The sequence below is a fragment of the Pongo pygmaeus genome, chromosome 16 (genome assembly GCF_028885625.2).
Source record: "Pongo pygmaeus isolate AG05252 chromosome 16, NHGRI_mPonPyg2-v2.0_pri, whole genome shotgun sequence".
Taxonomy (NCBI): domain Eukaryota; kingdom Metazoa; phylum Chordata; class Mammalia; order Primates; family Hominidae; genus Pongo; species Pongo pygmaeus.
The window spans coordinates 104,953,895-104,981,149 of NC_072389.2; the positions used below are offsets into that span (position 1 = coordinate 104,953,895).

The window sequence follows — 27,255 nt, forward strand, 5'->3', positions numbered from 1 at the left end:
AAGACTTAGATTCCATGGTAGACAAAGCTTAAATAGCTAAAAATGGGGGTCAGCAAACTATGGTGTGGGGGCCAAATCTGCTGTTTTTGTAAATAAAGTTTTATTGGCACAATGCCATGCCCATTCGTTTACATATCACCCATGGCTGCTTTTGAAATATGACAGAGTTCATTGGTTGCCACAGAAACCATATGGCCTACAACATCTGAAATACTTATTATCTGGGCTTTTAGGGAAAAAGTTTGCTGACCTCTGGTCTAGAATCTAGAGAAAGTTACATACTTCCAAAATGATTTCAGATTTTTTTCCACCTAATTTAGCCTAGAGAACTCAGACAATGCCATGGATATTTGAGAGAAGGAAAAAAATATTCATCTTTTTCCTGTCTCATGTTCATAAATGATACAGTGTGCCATTGAAGTAAAGAATGGGTCCTTTGTTTCCCAGACTGCCCGTAAAAGTCACAGAAGAGAAACGAAGGAAGTACAAACACCAAGATAATTTCATCTGGGCAACTGCTTTTAAAGAAAGCAGTATTTAAAGTTTAGTAATCAAGCTCATAAATGAGCAAAAAAGAAAACAATAACAAGGCATGTATTCATGGATATATAAAAAATTCCTTCTTTCCTGAGATAAGTCACTGAAGAAAAGTGTTTGGGGGTTTGTTAATAGGTGAAGACCACGGAAAACTTGTAGCCACCCACTAGCTATCTCAGCCAAAAGCACAGGACATCATCCCAAGTTAACACCAGGTCACCTTTTCAGGTCTCAAAAGTCATCCTTCAAATACCTGACTCCCAGAGAAAATGTTATGGAAAAGAACAGAAAATGAGAGGCAGGAAAATCAGTTGTAAGTAAGTGGAAGTAGGAAACCCAAACTGTAGTCCGAGCAGCCTTGTTGACAAAGCTTCGACAAGAACAAAATGTCTCGAACCTTGGTTCCGTCATCCGAACACACTGGTTGTTGTGAGAATTGAATAAGATGTCCATGAAAGTGCTTTGCAGACAGAAGCACATCACACAGATGAGTATTAAATGTCTACACATGATCATATCTTTTACTCCTTCTCCTCCCAACCATATGCAACAGCCTCAGTTTTTCCCCATGTTGAAACGGGCTCAATTGTGATCTCAGCTCCACCCCAACACCAACCATATAAGAGTTTGGAAAGTCCAAATAATAGGCAAAATCAGAGAAACTGATTGGAACTATTGTGCAAATGAGGTGGGCATTTTCTTATCCAATTGAACTTTAAAAAAACAGAATAATGTATTATAAGAATACATACTCGTCACTAAAAGTAAGAACACATAAATAAAAACAAAAGATATATAAAAGGAGATACCATGTACACCAAAGCTCCAAGTGGATTAGAAGACAAATTTTTTTTTTTAATTTTAAATTATTATGGATACATAATAATTGTATATATGCATGGGGTGCATGTAAAATTTTGATATAAGCACACAAAGTTAATGATCGAATCAGGGTTATAGCATACCCATCACCTCAAGCATTTATCATTTCTTTGTGTTAGGAACATTCCAGTTCCATTCTTTCAGTTATTTAAAAATACACAATAAAATACTGTTAACTATAGTCAACCTATTGTACTACCAAACATTAGGTCTTATTCCCACTATTCACCTATATTTTTATATCCAATAGTTTTCCCCTCTTCATCTCCCACTCCCTACTCCCCTTCAAAGCCTGTAGTAACCATCATTCTGCTCTCTATCTTCATGAGTTCAATTTTTCTTTTTTTTTAAATCTTTTTAGCTCCCACATTTGAGTGAGAACGTGATATTTTCTGTGCCTGGCTTATTTCACTTAACATAATGCCCTCCAGTTCCATCCATTTTGCTGCAATTGACAGGATTTCATCCTTTTTTAATAGCTAAGTAATATTCCATTATGTATATCTACCACATTTTCTTTATCCATTCATCCACTGATTGACACTTACGTTGAGTCCTAGGTTGGCCATTGTGAATAGTGCTGCAATAAACATGGGAGTGCAGGTATTTCTTTTGATATACTGATTTCCTTTTGAGGGGGTATATACTGGGTAATGAGATGGCTGGATCATATGGTAGTTCTATTATTAGTTTTCTGAGGAACTTCCACACTGTTCTCCATAGTGGCTGTAATAACTTGCATTCCCACCAACAGTGTATGAGTGTCCCCCTTTCTCCACATCCTCATCAGCATCCGTTACTGCCTTTTTGATAGAAGGCATTTTTAATCGGGGTGTGATATCTCATTGTAGTTTTGATTTGCGTTTCTCTGATCATCAGTGATATTGAGTATTTTTTCATATACTTGTTGGTCATTTGCACGTCTTCTTTTGAGAAATGTCTATTCAGATCTTTTGCTTGTTTTAAAATCAACTTGTCTTTTTCTATTGAGTTGTTTGAACTCCTTATTTATTCGGGTTATTAATCCCTTGACAGATGGGTAGTTTGCAAATATTTTCACACATTCTGTGGATTGTTTCTTCACTTTGTTAATTGTTTCCTTTGCTGTGCAGAAGCCTTTTAGCTTGATGTGATCCCATTTGTCCAGTTTTGCTTTGGTTGCCTACGTTTTTGAGGTCTTCCTTAAGAAATCTTTGCCCAGACCAATTTCCTGGAGTGTTTTCTCAACATTTTCTTCCAGTAGTTTCAGTCTTAGATTTAAGGTTTTTTTTTTTAGACAGGTCTTGTTCTGTGGCCCAGGCTGGAGTGCAGTGGCGTGATCATGGCTCACTGCAGCCTCAACCTCCTGGGCTCAAGTGATTCTCCCACCTTAGGCCCCAGAGTAGCTGGGACTATAGGTGCACACTACCACGCACCTGGCTAATTTTGTTTGTAAAAATGGAGTTTCGCCATGTGGCCCAGGCTGATCTTGAACTCCTGTGCTCAAGCAATCTTCCTGCCTTGGCCTCCCAAAGTGCTGGGACTACAGGCATGTGCCCCAGTGCCTGGCCAAATTTAAGTCTTTAATGAATTTTAATTCGATTTTTGCATATAGTGAGAGCTAGGGGTCTAGTTTCATTCTTATGAATATGGATATCCAGTTTTCCCAGCACCACTTGCTGAAGACACTATCTTTCTCCCAGTGTATGTTCTTGGCACCTTTGTCAAAAATGAGTTGACTGTAAATGCATGGATTTATTTCTGGGTTTTCTATTCTGTTCCATTGGTCTATGTGTCTATTTTTATGCCAGTATCATGCTGTTTTGGTGACTATAGATCTGTAGTATAGTACGAAGTCAGGTAATGTGATGCCTCCAGCTTTGGTCTTTTTGGTCAGGATTTCTTTGACTCTTTTGGGACTTTCGTGGTTCCACAGAAACTTTAGGATTTTTTTTTCCTATTTCAATGAAGAACGTAATTGGCATTTTGATAATGAGAGTTGATATTTTGAGAATGCATTCAATCTGTAGGTTGCTTTGGGTCGTATGCACATTTCAACAATATTGACACTTCCAATCCATGAACATGAAATCTTTTTGCATGTCCTCTTCATTTTCTGTCATCAATGTTTTATAGTTTTCATTGTAGAGATCTTTCACTTCTTTGGTTAAGTTTATTCTTAACTATTTTATCTTATTTGTTGCTAGGTTTTTGTTTGTTTGTTTGTTTTTGTAGCTATTGTAAATGGGATTACTTTCTTGTTTTTTTGTTTTTTTTCCAGATTGTTAGCTGTTGGTATACAGAAATGCTACTGATTTTTGTATGTTGATTTTGTATTCTGCAACTTTACTGAATTTGTTGATCAGTTCTCATAGCTTTTTGGTAGAATCTATAGGTTTTTCTGAATATAAGATCATATCATCTACAAACAAGGATAATTTGAACTCTTCCTTTCTAATTTAGATGTCATTTATTTATTTTTTCTTGCCTAACTTCTTGGTCTAAAGCTTTCTGTACTATTTTGAATAAAAATGGTAAAAGTAGGCAACCTTGTCTTGTCCTAGATCTTAGAGGAAAGGCTTTCAGTTTTTCACTGTTCTGTACAATACTAGTTGTGGGTTTGTCATATATGACTTTTATTGCGTTGTGGTATGTTCCTTTAGTAAGTTAAGTAAGTTCCTTTAAGTCCTTGTTAAGTTTTTATCATGAAGGGATGTTGAATTGTATCAAATGCCTTTTCAGCATCTATTGAAATGATCATATGGTTTTTGTCTTTCATTTTGTTGATGTGAGGTATCATATTTACGGATTTGTGTATGTTGAACCATCCTTGCATCCCTGGGATGAATTCTACTTGATCAAGATGAATGATCTTTTTAATGTGTAGTTGAATTTGGTTTGAGGATTTTGTATCCATATTCATCAGAGATATTGGCCCATAGTTTTCTTTTTTGATGTGTCTTTGTCTGGTTTTGGTATTGAGACAACGCTGACCTCATAGAATGAGTTTGGAAGTACTGCTTCCTCCTCAATTTTCTGGAACAGTTTATGTAGGATTGATATTAGTTCTTCTTAAGATGTGTGGTAGAATTTAGTACTGAACCCATCAGATCTTGGACTTTTCTTTGATGGAAGACATTCTGTCATTGCTTCTATCTTGTTACTTATTGGTTTATTCAGGTTTCTGATTTCTTCATGGTCCACTGTAACAGGTTTTATGTGTCTAGGAACTTATCCATTTATTCTAGATTTTCCAGTTTATTACATATAGTTGCTCGTAATAGTCTCTAATGATCCTTTGAATTTCTGTGGTAGCAGTTGTATTGTCTCCTTTTTTGTCTCTGATTTTACTTATTTGGGTCTTCTCTCTGTTTTTCTTAGTCTAGTAAGGTTTGTTGATTTCGTTTATCTTTTCAAAAAACAAACTTTTTGTTATATTCATCTTTTGAATTTTTTTAGTCTCAATTTTATTTATTTGTGCTTGGGTTTTTATTATTTTTTTATCCGAATTTGAGGTTTAGTTTGCTCTTGATTTTGTAGTTCCTTATGACACACTGTTAGGCTGTTTATTTGAAGGTTTTCTACTTTTTGGAGGTAAGCGTTTATTGTTATAAACTTCCCTCTTAGTACTGCTTTTGCTGTATTATATATGTTTTGGTATGTTATGTTTCCATTTTCATTTGTCTCAAGGAAATTTTTAATGTCCTTCTTAATTTCTTCATTGCCCCAATGGCTGTTTAGGAGTCCTAAATTTAAAAATAAAAACTTTGATATGTTTGAGAGAAAACATATGGAAAACTAACCCTGCGTCTTTGAGTAGGAAAGGATTTCTAATATATACACAAATAAGAACAGAAAAGATAAGTAAAATTGATCATATTAAAAATAAAAACTCTTATGCATCAAAAATCAAGGCAAACTACACATCTGAAGTACATACAATATATGTAAATAGCAATTAACTTGTTTCCAGAAATATAAAGACTATCTACCAATTTTTAAGAAAAATGCAAATAGCTCAATAGCAAATAAGCAAAACATGTGGATATATAATTCACAGAACAAGAATTCCAAATGTCTAGCAAACATGTAAAAAGATATTTAACTTCCCTATCAGAAAAATTCAATTAAAGAAACCATAAGGGCCGGGTGCGGTGGCTCACACCTGTAATCCCAGCACTTTGGGGAGGCCGAGGCAGGTGGATCACTTGAGGTCAGGAGTTCGAGACCAGCCTGGCCATGGTGAAACCCCATCTCTACTAAAAATACAAAAACTGGGCCTGGTGGCATGTGCCTGTAATCCCAACTACTCAGGAGGGTGAAGCATGAGAATCGCTTGAACCCGGGAGGTGGAGGATGCAGTGAACTGAGATCATGCTACTGCACTCCAGCCTGGGTGACAGAGGGAGACTCTGTCTCAAATTAAATAAATACATAAATAAACCATAAGATAAAATTTTGCATCCATATAATTGAGAACTATAAGAAGCCTGAGGACGTTGAGTAACAAGAATTTACACACCCTGCTGGTGGGAGCATAAATTGTTAGAAAGCGTTTGGTAAATCCAGTAAAATTGAAGATGCAGATGCTTGTCAAGTAAACAATTCCACTCCTGGGAATATACCTCAGAGATAATCCTGCATATGTGCCCAAAGAGACTTATATAAGAATGATCATGAAAGTAGTGTTTATAGTACTAAAAATTGGAAACAATTCACGTGTTCACCCTCATCAAAATAGACAATTAAATTAGGGGAAAGTCAGACAATTAAACACCATATGGAGGTCTAAAATGAAAAGACTAGAGCTGGATTATATCAATTGGTAGAGATATATCTCAAAAATATAGATGCAATGGGAAAAAAGGAAGTTACAGAAGGAAACATACATATAAAGTTTAAAAATATGACAAATTTTATATATATATATACACACACATATATATATGCTATGCATATACACAGTAAAGGTACAAAAACATTCAGAGGAATGAAAAACACTAAATTTCAGCATAATAACTGCCTATAATGTATGGGAATAAAATGGTATTGGGAAGAATGCATAACAAGCTTCCATTTATCAGAAATAGATTTTGTAAGCTTAGTAGTGTGTATACTACTCTTTACACTACAGAATTTACATAACAATACTATATATATATGTGCCTAAAATATTTTATTAAAAAGATGAATACAACATGCAATTGCACAAAGAATGAAGCACATCCTACCCCTCACCTCCTGAGGTTGCTGTTGCAGGCTATTTCATGGTCCTGGCACTAACACAGCCAGAAATGGAGGCTATCAAGCTAATGCAACCCACAATGAGCCTTCTGAAGCCCATTGTGAGTACACTATTCACATAAAAGAAAAGCAAAATAGAAAATAAAATTAGTTTTATAATAAATAAAAAAGGAATTGAGAGTACTACATCAAGAAATAACTAAATTATAGTCTTACATCCATCTACAACTTACTTAAAGCATCAGTCAATTTTGGGTAATCTTGTGTGTTTCCATTTTCTCATATGTAATGTTTGAGAGCAATATTTTTTCCTTTCCACTTCTAGCTACCTGCCAGGGATGATTTGAGGATTTATTATCTAGTGTATCCACAATGTACTTGGTAGCTTAAGAAATACACTAGACAGATGAAAAGACAGAAAATTTTGAATAACAGAATGTGGCAGTATGTTAATTTGGCAGGTGCACAACTTAAGCCATGGCATATTTTATTGAATGAAAGTTTATACACAGTAATTCAACAGAGCACAAGAGGAGACACTATCTCATTGCAGACAAGTTTCAGATCTCACAGGGATGGAGACTCGTTTTAACAAGCAATAAACAAATGCAATTTCTGGTATTACTAAGGCAACAGAGTTTCTTTTTAAAAACTCTAGAATTTGGCAAGAATATTGAGCACCAGTATAAAGGAAAGGCTTTGTGTGAATATCACTGATCAGAATCTGATGAGAAACCAATCCCAAAAGATAACAAGTGGGATTTTCCATAGCCAACATGAGAAAAGAGTTACATCTGGGTCTCTTTTTATCACCTGATACATACAGGTAAAGGCTTTGCTCTGCTGAATGCATTGTGGGGTTTCCAGTCTACAGCAGTGAATGCAATCTGTGCCATGGTCAGGAGCTTGGACACTAGCATTGAATAAGCAGGCTCTGCTGGGCCACACTCCAGCTTTATCGCTTCCTGCGTGTGTCACCCTAGAAGGGACCTCACTTCTCTCAGCCTTAGATGCCACATTTGAACATGGGAATACTAATAGTAGCCACTACACAGAGAGGACTAAGAATGAAAGGAGATGACATCTGTAAAGCACTTAGCAAAAGCCCGACACAGAAGGTGGTCAATAATTGGTAGCTAGTGTGGTTTTAAAAAAATCATTATTATTTTATTTCTGAGAAGGGGTCTCACTCTGTCACCCAGGTTGGAGTCCAGTGGCATGATCTTTGCTCACTGCAACCTCTGCCTCCCTGTCTCAAGCAGTCCTCCCACCTCAGCCTCTGGAATAGCTGGGACTACAGGTGTGTGCTACCACGCCTGGCTAATTTTTTGTATTAGTAATTTTGTATTAGTTGTATTAATTTGAGACAGGATTTTGCCCTGTTGCCCAAGCTGTCTCGAACTCAAATGAGGGCTCAAATGATCCGCCTGCCTTGGCCTCCCAAAGTTCTGGGATTACAGGTGTAAGTCACTGTGCCCTGCCTATTATTTGATATATATTATTATATATTGTGTTATTTATTTAGAGATATATGATTATATATTTATGTTACATATTAATACTAATAACATGTTATTTTAAAACATTATTCTATTATTTAAATCATTATTCTTATATATTTAGGAAAATGTACATTATAAGGGTATAATGTCAGAAAAGGAAAGACAGAAATGTAGTGCTCTAAAACATTAAAGCTTTAGGAGATTCAAGAAATAGAAAGCAGATAAAGTATATGAAAGTAACCTGTGCCGTGTGGTTTTTCTTTGGCTTCCCCACATTGAAAAAAATAATTAAAAAAAAAATCAGACTTGTGTAAGTTAAGAGCATATCTTCAATCACAGAAATGTAGGATTAGGAAGAGTCCCAGAGAAAACAAGCGATTTCCTTCTTTGTTAAGTAAGCAAAAAGCATTCTAGGCACACAGTGTCCCACAGGGGGAGCCGACAGGAGGAACATGTCTGCTGGAGAAGAGCAGGGAGTTCCCAGGGAGCACGCAAGGGAGAAGCAGGACTTGGAACATATGAGCATTTGTTAGAGCCTTTACGCCCAAAAGAAAGAAGCAGAGAAAATGCAACTTAGACATCAAGGAACCTCAGGTGATGGTAAGAACTAAAAATTTTTTTAAATGCTGAGTCCAGAAAGCAAAAGTTAGATGACACTTCAGGGACTGTTGTGGGGTGGGGGGAGGGGGGAGGGATAGCACTGGGAGATATACCTAATGCTAGATGACGAGTTGGTGGGTGCAGCGCACCAGCATGGCACATGTATACATATGTAACTTACCTGCACGTTGCACACATGTACCATAGAGCCTAAAGTATAATAAGAATAAGAATAATAATAATAAAAAAAAGAAAAAAAAAAAAAAAAAAGAGACCAAGCTAAAAAAAAAAAAAAAAAAGAAATTTCTGACTGGACCAATTTTGGGAGGACTATGGGATCTAAGAGCAAAGGTTATTATTGAAGTATCAAAAATTCCACTGGAAAGCATTTCTGGAGCAGCTTATGGAACTAAGTAGAACCCCATCATCTCAACGAGGTGATGGCAGGTAGATACATACTCTGTTCCTCTTGCCACATCACTTCTCCATTATCTTCTCCTCCTTCCTAAGAAGTATGAGTTAAGGGAGAAACCTTCCCCATCCCCTTTCCTTTTGGAAAACTTGTGTTAGAATAACTTTCCAAATCTCATGAGTTCAATGAATCAAGAGAGAGCAAGACAAAGAAACAAAATCAAGCTTAAGGAGATAAGAATATACAGGTTGGGTGCAGTGGCTCATGCCTGTAATCCCAGCACTTTGGGAGGCCGAAGCAGGTGGATCACTTGAGGTCAGGAGTTTGAGACCAGCCTGGTCAACATGGTGAAACGCTGTCTCTACTAAAAATAGAAAAATTAGCTGGGCGTGGTGGCACACATCTGTAATCCCAGATACTCGGGAGGCTGAGGCAGTAGAATCGCTTGAACCTGGGAGGTGGAGGTTGCAGTGAGCCAAGATCACGCCACTGCACTCCAGCCTGGGTGACAGAGAGTCACAAAGACAAAAAACAAAAAACAAACAAACAAACAAAAAAGAAGAAGTAAGTATATACAATTGTCTGGTTTTAGCTTAGATGATTCATGAGAGCAAAGAAAACAAAATGTAGCCTTCCCAAGACATAGGGAAAAAATGCAGAAAAAAATTGCACACCAAGAGCAGTCTTGAAGTACAAAACCTTAATACGTGATATAAGTACCTGATTTAAAATCACCTCTGGGATGAAACAGCAGAAAGGAAAATGTTCAATTAGATCATAATGATAATTATAGTTGCCCTTTTCTTTCTTGCTTGCTTGCTTCTGAGGGTCTCCCACGCACCTAGATGCTTTAAAGTAATATCTTTTTAATCTTCACAGCAACTCCTAGAGGTCTTATTATTCTCACTTCAACAGGAGAGGAGAGTAAGGCTCCCAGGAAGCACAAGATCTGCCCAAGTTCTACAGCTGGGAAGTTTGAACAAACACTGATTTGAACCCAGGGCTTCTGACTCCAAAGACTACATTTTTTTTTTTTTTAATAGAGATGGGGTCTCACTATGTTGACCAGGCTGGTCTTGAACTCCTGGCCTCAAGCGATCCTCCCATCTCAGCCTCCCAGTGTTGGGATTACAGGCATGAGCCATCATGCCGGGCCCAGAGCCTACATTGTTAATGACACCATGGCACACTGCTTAGAAATACCTGGGAGGTGTCTTGTTGATGCTCTGAGGAAATGAAAGTGTTTACTCATTCCTGAGTTAGTTCAGCACAGTCATGCCAGGCAAAGTGTTCGCAGGACATGCTGTGGGAGACTTCAAGGACATGTCAAGCAGTCAGAGAGAGCTGGGGGAAAATCACATGTTCTGGAGCAATAGTCTCAATAGATCATCATCATGCTGCATAGAAAGATAATTTAAAGAGGGATGTGTGTGTGTGTGTGTGTGTGTTGTGTGTGCGCATGATGTGCAATGGCGTATGCCTGTATATACAAAGACAACTATTTCTCTCTGGGCATCTATCAGTAACCAGGATAGAAAATAATTCTTAACACTGGGGATAAATTTGCCCATTTTTGCAAGTGACTTTCTTTACCAGATTTAAAGAAATATAACTGTGCACATAGGAATCCATGATTTGGATTCACTCTCCAAAGTTAACAAACCATTACTGTACGAAGTAGCACTGGAAAAGAGGAGAGGAAGAAGGGGAGAAGTTTCAGGCCATAGTCAGGGATGGGAGGCATGGAGCATGAGTCACCCTGCGGCACTTATCTGTCAGCCCAAGGAGAAAGGCACTGGGCTGTTGCGACGGGCACCATAAAAGGACAGGCAGGAGGAGGAAGATGATACACTAAAAGATATCCTTTTAAGAGGGACATAGGACTGAGTGCAGTGGCTCATGCCTGTAATTCTAACACTCTGGGAGGCCGAGACAGGAGGATCACTTGAGCCCAGCCTGGGCAATATAGTAGTGAGACCCTGTCTCTATTAAAAAATAAAATTAGCTGGGTGCAGTGGCACGTGCCTGTAGTCCCAGCTACTCAAGAGGCTGAGAGGGGAGGACTGCTTGAGCCCAGGAGGTCAAGGCTGCTGTGAGCTGTCACTGTGAAACTGTACTCCAGCCAGAGCAACAGAGTAAGACCCTATCTCAAAAAACAAAACAAAACAAAAACCAGGGACATAAATGCAATGAGCGCTGCCTGAGAAATTATCTTGGTCTTCCACTTCCAAGACCTGGCAAAAGAAAAGGCCCTCGTGGTTCAAGTGTAAGTACAGAAGTGAATAAACTCAAAACACCTTGTTAATTTCTAAAGCAGATCAATTTGGACAAAATACATTTCAATAAGGAAACAAAGCAAAGTAATTGAATGAAAATTATACAGTTTAAACATGCACATTGTGGTGATTATATCAGGGTGAAGAATTAGGATGAAAAGAAGTAGCAAAGTTTGAAACAACTTGGCTAAACACAAAAGTAACTTTGTAGAATAGTCTGGAATATTAACTTAAATTCTTGTTGGCTATTCAGCCTAGATGTGTACAGGGCCCGCCATCTGCTGGCAAGGCTTGGTACTGCTAATTTGGAAAGCACTCAGAGGAGGTGCCAGAGGATCATTTACTCTTTTTTTAGCAACACTGCTCAATATTAAATACTGATATATTAGTCAGGTCTCAACAGATGCAACAAATATTATATCTTGGATCTCTGAATTGTGTATTTTCTATCTTATAAGACAGAATACCTAATTTCTGGCAGGAAGGGATTCTGGACTGGTAAAGCCCTCCCGGTCGCTAACAACCTTCTTCCTCCTCCAGTTATATAAATGGAATTGTACAGTATGATTCTTTTGCATCTGGCGTCTTACTAAACACTGTGAGAGCCATTCATGCTGTTAAGCATAGGAGGAGTTTTAATCATTTTATTTATATTAACAGATCACATTTTTCTGTTTTACTTTTGGTGAACATTTAGGTTGTTTCCAACTCTTGGCTATTACAAATAATGTAGCTTTGAATATTCCTGGCTATGTCTTTTGGTGAAAACATGCATGCATTTCTGTTGGGTGTATAATTTAGTAGTGATACTGCTGGGTCAAAGGGTATGCAAATATTTAAATTTAGGAGACAATGTCAAATAATTTTCTAAAGTAGTTACACTAAATATATTTGAAACAATGGTATATGAGTGAGCATATCAGAGAATCACATCCTTCCAAATATTTGCTATTATTAGTCTTAAAATTTTTTTTAGCCATTCTAGTGGGAATGTAAGAGTATCTTATGATTTTATTTATTTATTTATTTAAAGAGACAGAGTTTTGCTTTGTCATCCAGGCTGGAGTGCAGTGGTGTTGCACAGCTCACTGCAAACTCAAATTCCTGGGCTCAAGAGATCCTCCCGGCCAGGCGCAGTGGCTCACGCCTGTAATCCCAGTAGTTTGGGAGGCCGAGATGGGTACATCACAAGGTCAGGAGATCGAGACCATCCTGGCTAACACGGTGAAACCCCGTCTCTATTAAAAAATACAAAAAATTAGCTGGGCGTGGTGGTGGGCGCCTGTAGTCCCCACTGCTTGACAGCTGAGGCAGGAGACTGGCGTGAACCCGGGAGGGCAGAGCTTGCAGTGAGCCGAGATCGCGCCACTGTACTCCAGCCTAGGTGACAGAACGAGACAGCATCTCAAAAAAAAAAAAAAAAAAAAAAAAGAGATCCTCCCACCTCAGTCTCCTGAGTAGCTAGGACTATAGTTGAGCACCACCACACTTGGATAAATTAAAAAATATTTTTGTAGAGATGGGGGTCTCCCCATCTTGCCTAGGCTGGTCTTGAGCTCCAGGGCTCAAGCTATCCTTCCACCTCAGCCTCTCAAAGCGCTGGGATTACAGGTGTGAGCCACCACACCCAGCCATATCTTATGATTCTAGTTTTCATTTTCTGATAACTGATAAGGTGGAACACCTTTTGATAGGTTTATTTGCTATGTGGGTGTTCTTTTTTTGGGAGAAGTTTCCTGACCATCTTTCTTTTCTCCTTTTTTTTTGAGATGGAGTTTCTCTCTTGTTGCCCAGGCTGGAGTGCAATGGCATGATCTTGGCTCACCACAACTTCCGCCTCCTGGGTTCAAGCAATTCTCCTGCCTCAGCCTCCCGAGTAGCTGGGATTACAGGTGCCCGCCACCACGCCCAGCTAATTTTTGTATTTTTAGTAGAGACAGGGTCTCGCCGTGTTAGCTAGGCTGGTCTTGAACTTCTGACCTTGGGTGATCCACCCGCCTTGGCCTCCCAAAGTGCTGGGATTACAGGCGTGAGCCGCCGTGCCTGGCCTCCTGCCCATCTTTCTATCCAGTTATGTGTGTTTGTTTAACTGATATATAAGGGTTCTTTATAGATTTCAGATATAAGCCCTTTGTCAGGTATACGTATTACAAATATTGTCTGTAGTATAAGATACATGTGATTTAAATACAGGACAACACAGCACCAAGCAGAGAGGATAAAGAGTGCTGGCATGCTCAAAGGTCCTTGTATTGTTCAGGAAGTGGTTAAATGATTAATTTACAATTAGATTCTAATAAATCAGGGATATAAGTGACAAACTCCACAGTAACTATTAGAATAAAAAGAAAATAACAAGGCCAGGCATGGTGGCTCATGCCTGTAATCCCAGCATTTTGGGAGGCCAAGGTGGGTGGACTGCTTGAGCCCAGGAGTTCAAGACCAGGCTGGGCAACATAGCGAAACTTCATCTCTACAAAAAATACAAAAAGTTAGCTGGGTGTGGTGGCACACACCTGTAGTCCAAGCTACTCAGGAGGCTGAGATGAGGGGATTGCTTGAGCCCAGGGACACTGAAGCTGCTGTGAGCCATGATCCCACCACTGTACTCCAGTCTGGGCAACAGAGTGAGATCCTGTATACAAAAAAGAAAAGAAGAAGAAAGAAAAGAAAAAAACAAGAGAAAAGAATGTATAACTTGCAAATCAATGGGTATAAAATGTAATGATAGAAATATTTGATTAATCTAAAAGAAGGCAAGTAAGGAAAAAGAAAAGAACAAAAAATTCGTAGGAGAAAAGGAAATTTAAACCCAAATAAATATTTTTTTAAAGGTATTGTAGGAAAATATATACCAAGAGAGCTAGGATATAGTATCAGACAGAATAGATGTAGGGGACAAAAAAGGACAAGGTCAACTAACCAATAAAGTGATAGGTTAAGAAGATATGAGACTGCTAAACTCTCCTCTCACCCCCAACAAAATAGCTTCAGGACATATGTAACAATGCAATACAATTACAAATCAGTAACATCAAGATATCTTGAAAACTCTCATACCTGCAAACCAAAACACACATCATTTGAATAATCCTTGGACTAAAGAGTAATTTATAAACTGAGTTATAAAATACTAAGAAGTTATGACAGTGATAATGCTTCATGATAAAATATACGGAGTAGAGTTAAAGTAGGTCTTGGAGGGAAATTTTAGAGAATATTTTTGATATTTAGCTGGAAAAGACTTTCTAACCAGACTCCCAAAGCATAAATCATAAGGTGAAAATGAATGGGTCTGAGTCAAGCAAAATTAATAATTCCTAAGCCATGAAGAACACCATAGACAAAATTAATAAGTGGGCAATAGATGTAAGAAAATATTTATATCATTAATATTTATAATATACAAGAAAACCCTGATTATCAATACGAAAGGTACAGGAAACTCTAAAAGAAAAATGAGAAGGAATACTAACTGGCTATTCATAGAAGGGGAATCCCAAGTGGCTAAGACGTATATGAAAAGTATTCAAACTCACTAAGAGGAGAACTGTAAATAGAACTTTAATAATTAGATAGCACGTTATATGCACCAGGTTGGCAAAGATCAACAATGTCAAATATTGCCAGCGGTGTGTTAGGAACCCACCCACCCTGCAAGTGGGAATGCAAATGCAGATGGGTGTCGTGGTTGGTTGGTGCTTGGTGAACTGAAAGTTTGTTTGTACTCAGTACCACCCCTGGAATATAAACCTCAGAAAAGCAATACCACCCTTGGGATATAAACCTCAGAAAAAGTGTCACTTAGCCACATAAGTGAAGCTGTGTAAGGATGGTCATGGCAGCACTGCTATGGCAGCAGAGAGCTGGGGACAAGCTGAATGTCTATTGTTAGGAGGATGGACAAACAAAATACAACAAATGCATTCTATAGAGCATTATACAGGAACTAAAATCCAGGCAACAACCAAAACGTGCTGAGTGGAAAAAATAAGAAGCAGAATGATATATATGCTACAAATTTATACAAATTTTCTTTTTTTCTCTTCTTTTTTTTTTTTTTTGAGACAGAGTCTCACTCTGTCGCCCAGGTGGGAGTGCAGTGGTGTGGTCTCAACTCACTGCAACCTCTGCCTCCTGGGTTCAAGCATTTCTCCTGCCTCAGCCTCCTGAGTAGCTGGGATTATAGGCATGCCCCACCACGCCTGGCTAATTTTTGTATTTTTAAGTAGAGATGGGGTTTCACCACGTTGGTCAGGCTGGTCTTGAACTCCTGACCTCGTGATCCACCTGCCTCAGCCTCCCAAAGTGCTGGGATTACAGGCGTGAGCCACTGCGCCCGGCCAAATTTATACAAATTTTAAACACATAAATATATAAAACAATATTGTTTGTTATTCAGAGATACATACTCAAAAACATAAGCCATCATTAAAGTATTTATCTATGATGTGTGTGTAGGAGAATGAGAGAAAAGATCGGAGACAAAGGGAAAAATTAATTTAAAAATCCATACCAGAGGATTTGCATAGATGAATGAGCTCTGCACTTGCAGTTCAGAAACCACCCAAGAAAAACAAAAGAACAAGAGGAATTGTGATCACAAAAGAACAAGGGGAATTGTGATCACAAAAGAACACGGGGAATTGTGATCACAAAAGAACAAGGGGAATTGTGATCACAAAAGAACAAGGGGAATTGTGATCACAAACGAAGTATCTTTAACTGCATGAGTCAAAGTTGGTTCTTCCCACTTTCCATTCACATAGAAGCATTAGGTGTGTTCTCCTGGGGCCCTTTACTAGCACCTTTCTTAAAATGATTCCGTGGGTTCTCTGAGTTGTCTTGGGAATCAACCTACACATACAATCTAGTTAGGAAGGTAAACTGAATTCTTCTGGCTTTGGCTAAGGGCAGCCATGTAGGTCAACTGGGATTCTCTGCCTCTTCCAACACAGACCTTTCTCCACCTTTTCCTCTGCACAAGTCCATCTTTCCAAAGAGTGTGGGCAAACTCTGTCACCCCAATACTCTGAGGAATTGGCTTAGGTTGCTCTTTGGAGAAAGATAAAAGTACTAACTACACACAACCTTCTCTTCATATCTCTTCCAGCTGAGTTTATTTGGTGAGTATGGAGTAAGGTGAGGAACAAAGAACAATCCTTTCATTATCATGGATTCAGATATGTTTAAGATCTTTCTCCTTTGAGGCTTTCATCATAAAATCAACCTGTTGAAGCATTTTAGACTGGAGCAGGGCAGGGAAAAAAGGAAGGGAGGGAGGAAGAGAAGGGTGTAGGGGCTGGGGGTGAGGAGGGAGAGCAGGTAAAACGAAAGTCAAGGGAATAATGATCAGAACTCTGGGACCCAGGGCACTCCATAGAGAGTGAAAAGTGTCACTGATGGATGCCCTGGTTGGGGCTGCTCTGACATGACTGTGTTGCTCTTTTACTTTTACACAGTGACCTCCGGAGAAGCCATGGCCGCAGCCTCATGGAGATGCTCCTCCTACCTGAGACAGAGCCTCCAGCCATCATGTATGCAAAATCCTAAACTTGAAACTTACTGTGCAAATGATAATCTGATCCGTGCTTCAATTTCTATCCATTCTTCCTTTATAATCCTTCCACATTGCAGCAGCTCTTTTGAAAGCCTCTCTGCTTTTGTCAAATTCTCTGAAGCTTCCTTAAATCTGAATTGTGTTCAGGAAATTTTCCACTTGGTTCTAGATTCTACACCCCATGTCCTGAACTTCCTTGGCTCCCATACTTCCAATCACACTTCCTAAGTCATCCATCAGCATCAGCTTTTTACTTGGCATGTAAGTATTATGTGAATAGTATTTCTATTTGTAAAAGTTAGAGGCAAAAGGATACTTTTGAAGGGAGAGTAAAGCTCTGCCCATGGTATGGAAAAGTTCAATGGAAAACTTGAAAACATCTGTATTCTCGTTATAGGGAGGCACAATGGAGTTGGCGAGGATTTGTTTGGCTTTTTCTGCATGTTGTTTCGCTTGCAGTGACAGTCCTGTGGACAAAGAAAAAGAGGTCTCAGTTTCTCTTTCATCTCAACTGGACGGGAATACAGTTCCCTATGGTTTGGGAATCTAACAAGGTCTCCTTCACATATTGTCAAATGACACATGGAGATGTATCTGGGCAGCATGAAATACTGTCATGACTGTAACAACCAAAGAAGTGTTTTATACCAAGTACTCAAGATAAATTTTCCCCCCAAATGGCCTTTTTAGAAATAAACAAAATGAGCTGGAATTGAACAGCTTTGAAACCTCACCAATAGCAGAAGTAAAATACGTTACATATAATTATAAGAAACAAACTGAATACAAGAACTATAGCATTCTGAGCAGGAAATAAAATATTCATGAATTTTAATCCTGGCTGTGTAACTGCAATCTTAATGAAATACTAAAAATTCTGAATCTTCAGCTTACTCACCTATAATCATAACGTCAGAGAGTTTTTTTTTAACATAATACATATCTGATATCTACAAAAACTTACAAACACAATTCCAGTGAGGTAACAGATTAATGTGTGACAATTTCGTATTCCTATGTGGTAAGAGACTAATACCAAACAAAATGGAGCAAAAAAAAAAATCACTACTAAGAACGAATTCCCCAGTGTGTTCCAGTGTTCCTCCATGGTCTTGTTAATCTGCGGGGAGGGAGGACTGAGATTGCCAGCAAGGCTTCAGGGCTTTGCACGTCCCTGTATTCCCATCCTCCTCCCCTACACTGACACCCGCTGCCACTCACATACACACAGCCCCCGTCTTATGTTCTTAGTTACACAAAATTGTATCTTAGAGCTCTAAAAAAACCTGTCAAAATATGAAGTTAATTCTGTTCCTATGTCTATAAAACAGGAAGAATATATTTTCTAATGGAGAAAATCAAGGGTATGCTTTTCATGTGGGAATTCTTACACAAGATTGTCTTATTACATATTTTTAAAAAGCACAGACATGTATTAGTGCCACCTGTGCTTGTGATGTTACACAAAGCACGTTGGACTGTATTTGCAACTGTGTCGAGTCCCTGAAGGAACCTGAACTCAATTTACTGGAGGCAGCATAGGGTGAAGTTCAAGAACATTGGCTCTGAAGTCAGACTGCCCAGGATGGATCCCCTTCTCCACCACTTATTATAAAACGTTGGCCTCAGCTTTCTCAGCTGTAAACAGGGATATTAAAAATACCCACCTTTGAGGACTGTGGTGAGGACTGAATAAGGTTATGCATGGAAAACAACATGATGCCTGGCACCAAATGAGACTTTAATAAATGGTAGATACTACTTTTACTTTAAATTGAGAAAGAAGGACTGTCACGCAGAGAGGCAGCAGGCTGTATAAGAAAAGCATCATCTGAAACCCCAGATGGCAGGACAAACCGGCATTGAAATCCTAGGTCTGAGTCTCAGATCAGCTACTTATTAACAGTGTGGTATGGGGAAAGCTGTTCTAACTCAGACTCATTGTTTTCCCTGAATCTACAAAATGGGGTGGGAGGGCAGAGTTTAAATTAGATAATCTCCAAGGTCCCTAAGGGCCTTTGATCTAATAGGTAGGACCAGTCTATAATCAGATTTGGCCAAATTTATTGGGTGGCAATAATGAATACACTTGGTATAGAATATGCTTGGCATTTGGTGTTTTCCACTTCTATTATTTTCTTTATTCACTGGGCCAACCCTGGAAAGTTAGCATCACCATCACCATCATCATCAATTTTCAGCTGAAGAAGCTGAACACAGATATGCTCTTGTTCATCTTGTCTTAGGCTGCACAGCCAGTAAGTAGAAGCCATCATCATATCCTGGGTGTCTATTGTTTTTGCCTTCCCTGCACCCATTCTCCCCTCTGTTTCCCTTTGGGGATGCCTGGCTCCTGCACATCCAATCCATATGATCTGGCGAAGGCCTGCTTCTCCTTCAGGATCCAATGAAGCCAAAAGGAAGGTTTAGCCAATCAGACTATTCCTTGCCTTTGGCATACAACCCAAGTTGTTCCAATTAGAACCCTTCCCAAATCCTGGGATTTTGGTGGACAGACATTCTTTACTCCTGGGAATGCTTATAAGAGAAGCCTAAAGTTGCAGGCAGTCTTGTTGCCACCGTGTGGTCAAAGCCTGGCGAAGAATGGAGCAAATACCAAGAAAAACAGAGCCAAGCAGTGGGAGAGAGACAAACCGAATCCTGGTCACATTGTTTGAACACGGGATATGGCTAAGTCTAAAAAGTTTTTCCCTTGAATTTTTAAGTTGTATGAGCCAAAAACTTTTCTTTATGCCAATTTGGGTTAGTCTTTTTAAATTTTTTGGTTATTTACAGTCAAGAGATTCTCCAATAAAAGTGTGAATGGATCCCATTCTGGGCCCCTATTCCATACCTTGGGTTTTTTTCCTACAGAGTCTTCTGGCCGAACAGATTAATTTTCTCCTAAGAACCTTACTTTTGAAATCATAAAAAAAACAAAAACAAAAACAACAAAAAAAAGAAAAGTTAAAATATTTTTTCCATTTTTCCCCTTTGAATGTTTACAGGTTATATTCCTTATCAACTCTTTATAAAAGGAAATGGCTTCTTGGTATTTAGAAAGGAGAATATTAAAAAACCTGATCCTTCCAATTAAGTGTGAATCAACTTTTGGGGAGAACAGCAGAAATTGACCAACTGATCCCCCTCAGTCTAAGGCGAGCTTACCTTTCAGCTGGAGGTAGCCTTGAGCCAGATTAACATGTGCCTCTGCTAGTTTCCAATGTGAGTCTCCATAGCAAATTCTTGTCAGTGCTACGCAACGCACAAGCTCGTGGACGGCCTGTTTGTACTGTTAGGAAGAGAAAACAGGCTTACCAGTTACACAACTTAAAACTTAAGAGTCACAAAACACAAAATCAACATGCTTTTACAACCCTTTGATAAATACTGAGTGACTACTATGTGCACAACACTGTTATAAGCACTTGAGATGTATCAGAGAACAAAACAGACAAAGATCTATTTGGGGTGGTAGAGTGTTCATCTGGTAAGAAGAAATAGACAATAAACATAAGAAGTACAATTTATAGTACATTTAAGGGTGAAAAAAAGAAATAGAATTTAAAAAATAGAAAAAGTAGAGCAGACATCTAGTCACTCTCTAGGTTTCCCAGCTGCCCACCAATGAACAGCTACTACATATGCAGGCACAACAGGGGCAAATGGTAGTGTTTTCAAATACTATACTTTGTGTGTGTGTGTGTGTGTGTGTATGAGACAGGGTCTCACTCACCTGGAGTCACCCAGGCTGGAGTACAGTGGCACGATATCGGCTCACTGTAGCCTCGACCTCCAGGGGGCCCGAGCAATCCTCCCACCTCAGCCTCCTGAGCAGCTGGGACCACGGGTGTGCACCACCACACCTGGCTAGTTTTTTGTATTTTTGGTAGAGATGGGATTTTGCCATGTTGCCCAGGCTGTCAAATACTATACTTTAGCTCTCAATTCAAAACTTTCCTTAGCCATCTATACTAGCATAACAAATGAGATCAGCAGGACTTACAGACTTGATTAAAGCAGCAAGAAGCACATTTTCATTCAGGGATAGGACAAAAAGAACAGAAAACTGGATTCCCAGCTCCAGGTGATCTCAGAGCAGCCATATCCTCAAAGCAGAGCTGGCAGTTTTAAAACACAGTTCCAGGCTGGGCGCGGTGGCTCAAACCTGTAATCCCAGCACTTTGGGAGGCGGAGATGGGTGGATCACCAGGTCAGGAGATGAAGACCATCCTGGCTAACAGGCTAACACGGTGAAACCCCGTCCCTACTAAAAATACAAAAAATTAGCCAGGCGTGGTGGCAGGCGCCTGTAGTCCCAGCTACTCGGGAGGCTGAGGCAGGAGAATGGTGTGAACTTGGGAGACGGATCTTGCAGTGAGCCGAGATCGTGCCACTGCATTCCAGCCTGGGCGACACAGCGAGACTCCGTCTCAAAACAAACAAACAAACAAACACCTCAGCTCCAAAATTATTTGATACTCCTTCCATTCAAAGATGGGGGGTCTATGTCCCATTCCCTTTGAATCTGGGCTTTATGACTGTTTGGCCAATAGAACCTGGAGGAAATGATACAGTGCCAGTTTTCAGGCCACAATCTAAAGGAACTGGTGGCTTCGCTTTCTGTCTCTTCTTGGGTACTCACTGTTGAAACCTGTTATGGGCTGAACTGTGTCTCCTCCCCAACTTCCTTGAATTCATATATTTAAGTCCCAACCCCCAGCACCTTATAATGTAACTGTTTTTGAAGATGAGGTCTTTAAAGAGGTGATTTAAGTTCGAAGGAGGTGTGACGGTGGACCCTAGTCCAATACAGCTGGTATCCTTATATATGAAGAGGAAAAGACACCAGGGATGGGCGTGCACATGGAGAAATGACCATATGAGAACACAGCAAGAGGGCAGTCATCTACAAACTCAGGAGAGAAGCTTTAGAATGAAATCAAGCCCCGCTCACACCTTGATCTTGGACTTCCAGCCTCCAGAACTGTGAGGAAATAAACTCTGTTCTTTAAGCCACAGCATCTGTGGAATTTTGTTATGACAGCACCACAGACTAATACAGAACCCAACCACAGTGCTGTGAGGAAGCAAACATGGCCCCCATGGAGAGAAGACCCACATAGAAAGGCCTGAGAGTTTGAGTGAACCATTTTGGCGGCAGATTCTCCAGACCCTTCAAGACCAGCTGATGCTGAGCAGAGCAAAGCTGAGCAAACCCCACTGAGCTCTGCAAAAACTGCAGGCTCATGAGAAAAATGAATGGCTGTTTTTGTTTTAAGCCACTAAGTTATTGGGGTGTTATGCAGCAACAGACAGTCAGAACAGCAAGAGAGATGGCTGAAGAAAGAAAGCTGAAGGGGTCAAAGCAGAGGAAGAAAGGTAAGAACAAGGACAGAGTTGTGGAGAAGATCCAGGATACACCTAGGATGCACACCCATCAATGTCAAAGCTCAAAGGGCTTGCATTTCCACACAATTCCTACATGCACTGGAAATACCTTCACCCTAAAACAACATTTTTCTTGACAAAAATACACAGCCAGACAGTTGGCCAAAGGAGAGTCACTTTTGTGACCTAGCAGGAGGAAGCTAAGGAATACATGCTCACCATAAAGTGCTGAAAGAAGGTGGACTGTGGTATTTTTTTCTACAGTAACATGTTTCTTACTACAAAAATAATGTATGCTCATTGTCAAAATACAGATGAGCAAAAAGATAAAAACTAAAAATCACCTGTAAGTTTACCCCCTAGAGATATCTAGGTAGCTAAATATCCCTTTATTCTTTATTTCTGTGAATCTATCTTTATATATTTTTTCTTTTTCAAAAATAGGTTCATAAACTACATGCAGGTTTACAGCTGCTGTCTTAACAATTTATAAATAACTTCTCATGTCATCTTCTATGATATAAGTTTGACTGGCTGCACAGTATTTTATTATATGACTATATCATAACTGCATTACTCAATCCACTCTTTATGGGGCATTTAGGTGTTTGCAAATTTCTTACTCACTGAATATCCTGTATGGATAGCTTTGCACATACCCATGAACATTTCCACAAAACAAATTCCCACAAATGGGATTGCTGTGTAAAGGACATGCAAAATTCTGAGGCTGTGAGTAGCTATTGCTGAAGTACCTCTCCAAGAGGTTGCACAAGTTCATACTTTCAGCGCAGCATATGTGAGCAGAAATGCCCCTTACGTTGAACTGAGTACAAATTGTGGAGTTTTTGTTTGGTTTTTAGTTTGTCAATTTGTCAGCCCATTTCTCCTTGATTTAGTCCACATTTTTCTCTCAAATTGATGAGGCTGAACATCTTCATGTGTTAAACTGGCTGTTTGTACTTCTTTTGGGAATCACCTTTTTATTGCCTCTAGAAACAGGAAGTTTAGGGAATGACTACTTTGGAGAGAGAGAAAGAGAACAACAACTATAGTGTATGAAAGAGAAGGAAATGATGACAACATCATGGAATCCAGATAGACAAAAAGAGAGGTACATCTGTTTTGATAGTGAATCTGTCCCAACTACACATTTCCAGCGAAGGGGACTGTGCAGGCTGAGTTGGGCTTCCCTGATAATAGCCTTGGTTCTCAGGACCTGAGTGGGGATAGAGGTATACAAGAAACAGCTTGTCCTTCCTTCATTTCCTTATTTGTTATAAGGCATGGTCCAAATATCCCTATTGGTTTTCCAACCTTTATTCTACCAGTTCCAGTGACTTTAGCAATAGGCATCGGTAAGGGGCAGACAGAAGACAAGTACGAAGTAGGAAGGCAATTTCAAAACTGGTAGGAGCCTTGGAAATAATCTAACCTGGTCCCCTCAATTTAAAGATGAAGGAATATAAGGCTGGAAAGTTGAGATGATTTACCAGTAAGTGGTAGCGCCAGGAAGTGGTTAAACCATAAAGGGATGGATTGAGGACTCAGGAGCCAGCTTGAAGGGTCTCTCACTGGCAGATATGGAACAATCTGAGCTTCCATGAAAATAATAGGTTGTAGTGTATTTGAAAAATACAATTTCCTGAACCCATACTGATAGGAATAAATGAATGATAAATAAGCTGTGAAGAAAGAAAAGCTCTTCCTTATAATAGAATGCCAACAAACAAATGTTGAAAGAATGTGGAAGTCAGATACTGGCTATGTGACAAACATCATAGTAATAACTGATTCAGGTGGCAGAGTGAAGTTTTAAATATATACATAGTCTCAGTGAATCTACCCACAAAATACTTATTAGTTACAAAGGGAAAAACAGCAATTCTGCAGTAAAGAAACCTGCCAGACAGCACCTTAACCAAGTGTTCAAGGTTGGCATCACTGTACCGAGACAAACAGACATTCTGTACCTCCTGACAGAACGCACTAAGGAGCGCCCCATGTCACACCTGTGGTAGTCCTGCTCCAAATGTACAATCTGAATAGAATCATGAGGAAGCATAAGACAAACTCAAACAGAGAGATATTGTACGAAACAATTAGAGTATATATTTCCAAGATATCAAGATCATGAAAAACAAAGTAGGTTAAGCAATTGTTTCAGATTAAAGGAGACTGAAGAGACATGACAACTCTATTTAACATGAATTCACAGACTGAACCATGGGTCTGATTGTTTTCTGTAAAGGACATTATTAAGAAGAAATATAAGCAAGGTTTACAGATTAGATAATAGTATTATACTGACATTAATTTCCTAATTACAATCACTGTACTGTGGCCATGTAAGGGAAGAGCTTTATTCTTAGGGAATAAACACTGAAGAATTTGGGGGTAAAGGGCCATAATATCTATAACTTACTCTCAGTTCAGAAAAACAATGAGAGTCAGAGAACAAAGCAATAAAACAAATGTTAACAATGAGTGAACCTTGTGCCTTTTCTGTAAGTCAGAAATTATTTTAAAATACAAAATTACCAAAAAACTGATATTTTAAAAAGTAAATTACATCATGTTAATACCTTGCTGAAAATATTTTTAAGGCCTTCCAGGGCACTTAGCTTGAAACCTGCAAGGCCCTAAGTGAACTGACAGCCTCTCTCACTATATTTAATGTCAGCTTGCAGCTTCTTCTCCTTGCTTCAAATATGTCCTGGTTGTGCCTATCTCGTAGATTTATGTGTGCTGTTTCCTCTCCCTAGAACTCTTTTCCTCCACACTGGCTCCTCCACACTGGCTCTTCTCTTCCTCAGCTTATCTGTCACGTCTTCCTGGAGGCCCTCCCTGATCACCCTATCCAAGAAGGAGCCACTCTATGTCCTCCTTAGCACTTATCACAGTCTATAATAATCTGGTTCATTTACAATGTTGATTGCCTCTCAGGTCCATCAGGGTATGCACCTTGTCTGTCCTGTTCACCATTGTATCCTGATTCTTCACCAGAACCACAGAACAATGAAATGTTTAATACCATTCTAGTTACACAGAAAAGAAGTTAATTCTTTACATTTGTTAAATGCCTTTGGGCATGAGGGCTTAATTCTTTTGCAGAAGTCTGTTTGAGAAAGGCTGCCAGCCTAGAGCCTACAAATAGTAGGTACTGAGTGAGTATCTGTTGCATAATGAACAAGCACAACCTCAAAACCAAATTTATGCTCTTTCTCTATAATCCTGGTCTTTCTCCTGTATTCGTTATACTGATGAAGATCACGGACAAGTCTCCAATCACCCAACCAGACTCAGACCTTGGGTGGTGGGAATTCTACACACCCCATCTTTCTCACTCTCACATCTCCATTCCCTATGTCCCCTCGGTCATCCAGTCCTGTCCCACTGATTTGCATTTCTAAATTCCTTTCAAAAGAGCTCAGCATTTCTATTGTTTCTGCCACATGTAGTTCAGGTCCTCATAATTACTTGCCAGGATTACTGCAAATACCCTCCTAACTGATGCTCCTCTTCCAGTTTTACTCTTTTTTTGTCCATACCCTTCACAGCTATGGGAGTGACTGTTCTTAAAATCAGACCTGCTCATGGCATGCTTCTGCTTATAACCTCATGGTAATCCTCCATCATCTTTAGGAGAAAATCAAAACTCTTTCACTAGGCCTTGAGTGCCTTCTGGGCCTCAGTTCCTGCCCATAATCCACCTTCATTTCTTGCCCTGTGTCACTAACACATTAGTCCCAGACAGCTCCTTATAGTTCCCCAGACAGACTGCACTCCCTCAGACCATTGGCTCTTGTCCATCTGCTACCTCTGTCCAGAACATTTGGTCCTCTTCCTCACCTGTCCAACTCCTAAGCACTGTTTACCAGTGCAGTCTACGTAACTCCCATCCCAAGAAAGTGTGCCTTAACTGCTGTCCCTCTACCACCTCCAGGCTCACTGTCCACACCTTTGTGTTTTGCGCCTATGTCACACGAGCTCTCACAGAACTTATCAACCTGACTACCATTATCTGTCCCCCGCCTATCTTCCCAACCAAATCCCAAGGACCTCCAAGACAAAGACTGTGGCTTTTCCTTCTGTGCCCCTGGCACCTACATTGCACCTGGCACATATTAGGCATACAATAGATATTTATGATGAATGGATGAACAGGACCCAACATACAGGAGGTGATAGAGAAATGCCTACTGAATGAGTTAGTGAATGAGTAAAACTTTTGAGGAAAGAATGGGAAAGAAGCATGCAGAGAACAAGATTTGAGATTATAAGGAATTACAAGCTCTATGAGAGCAGAAGCTGCATCTGCTTTGTTTGTGTTGTATCCCAATGCCTAGATTTGGCACACAGTGCGAGCTCAATAAATATTTGTTGTTGGCCATGCCAACTGCTGTGCTTGGAGCCTAGAGGTACTGCATTCATTCATGTTATAACAAAGGCACTGTCTTATATACTTTCTTGTATCAAACTGCTGAGATTAGGAATGTAATCCAAAACATTCTACTTCTCTTGATTATACCTTATAGCTCAATTCTCAGAGTAGAAATACAGAAACAAAAGTCTCCTTACTTCATGACTGTTGGAATAGGACTTTGCTTTCTCTTCACAGAGGTGGAGTTTCTCTCGAGGAGGCTGGAATAGTGCTGTCTGAGGCAGCTTGTTTTGGAACTTCTTTCTATGAGTGATGCTAACAGCAGCAACAACTTCATCTAGGTGGTCGGATATGTGGGTTTCCTGTGATTCTTGCATATTTTTATATACATTGTCTTCTAATTTTAAAATAAAAAACAAAGATGTTAAATGATAATTTCCATAGTTACTTTTAGAAATATACATTTCAACACTATACCCATAATTTCT

At 39.4% G+C, this 27,255-nt stretch overlaps 1 protein-coding gene across 39 annotated transcripts in view; it reads right to left on the reverse strand.

Moving 5' to 3' along the window:
* The window catches only part of TTC23 (tetratricopeptide repeat domain 23), a 111,763-nt gene that overhangs the window by 66,382 nt on the left and 18,126 nt on the right, over positions 1–27,255 (reverse strand). For all 39 annotated transcript variants that reach the window (XM_054450740.2, XM_063653008.1, XM_054450736.2 and 36 more), the window contains 4 exons: positions 26,965–27,164; positions 20,161–20,284; positions 17,309–17,459; positions 16,999–17,124 (listed from right to left, as the gene is read on the reverse strand). In XM_054450740.2, the coding sequence (XP_054306715.1) occupies positions 16,999–17,124; positions 17,309–17,459; positions 20,161–20,284; positions 26,965–27,144 (581 nt within the window). In that variant the 5' untranslated portion in view covers positions 27,145–27,164. The remainder of the gene's footprint in view (positions 1–16,998; positions 17,125–17,308; positions 17,460–20,160; positions 20,285–26,964; positions 27,165–27,255) is intronic.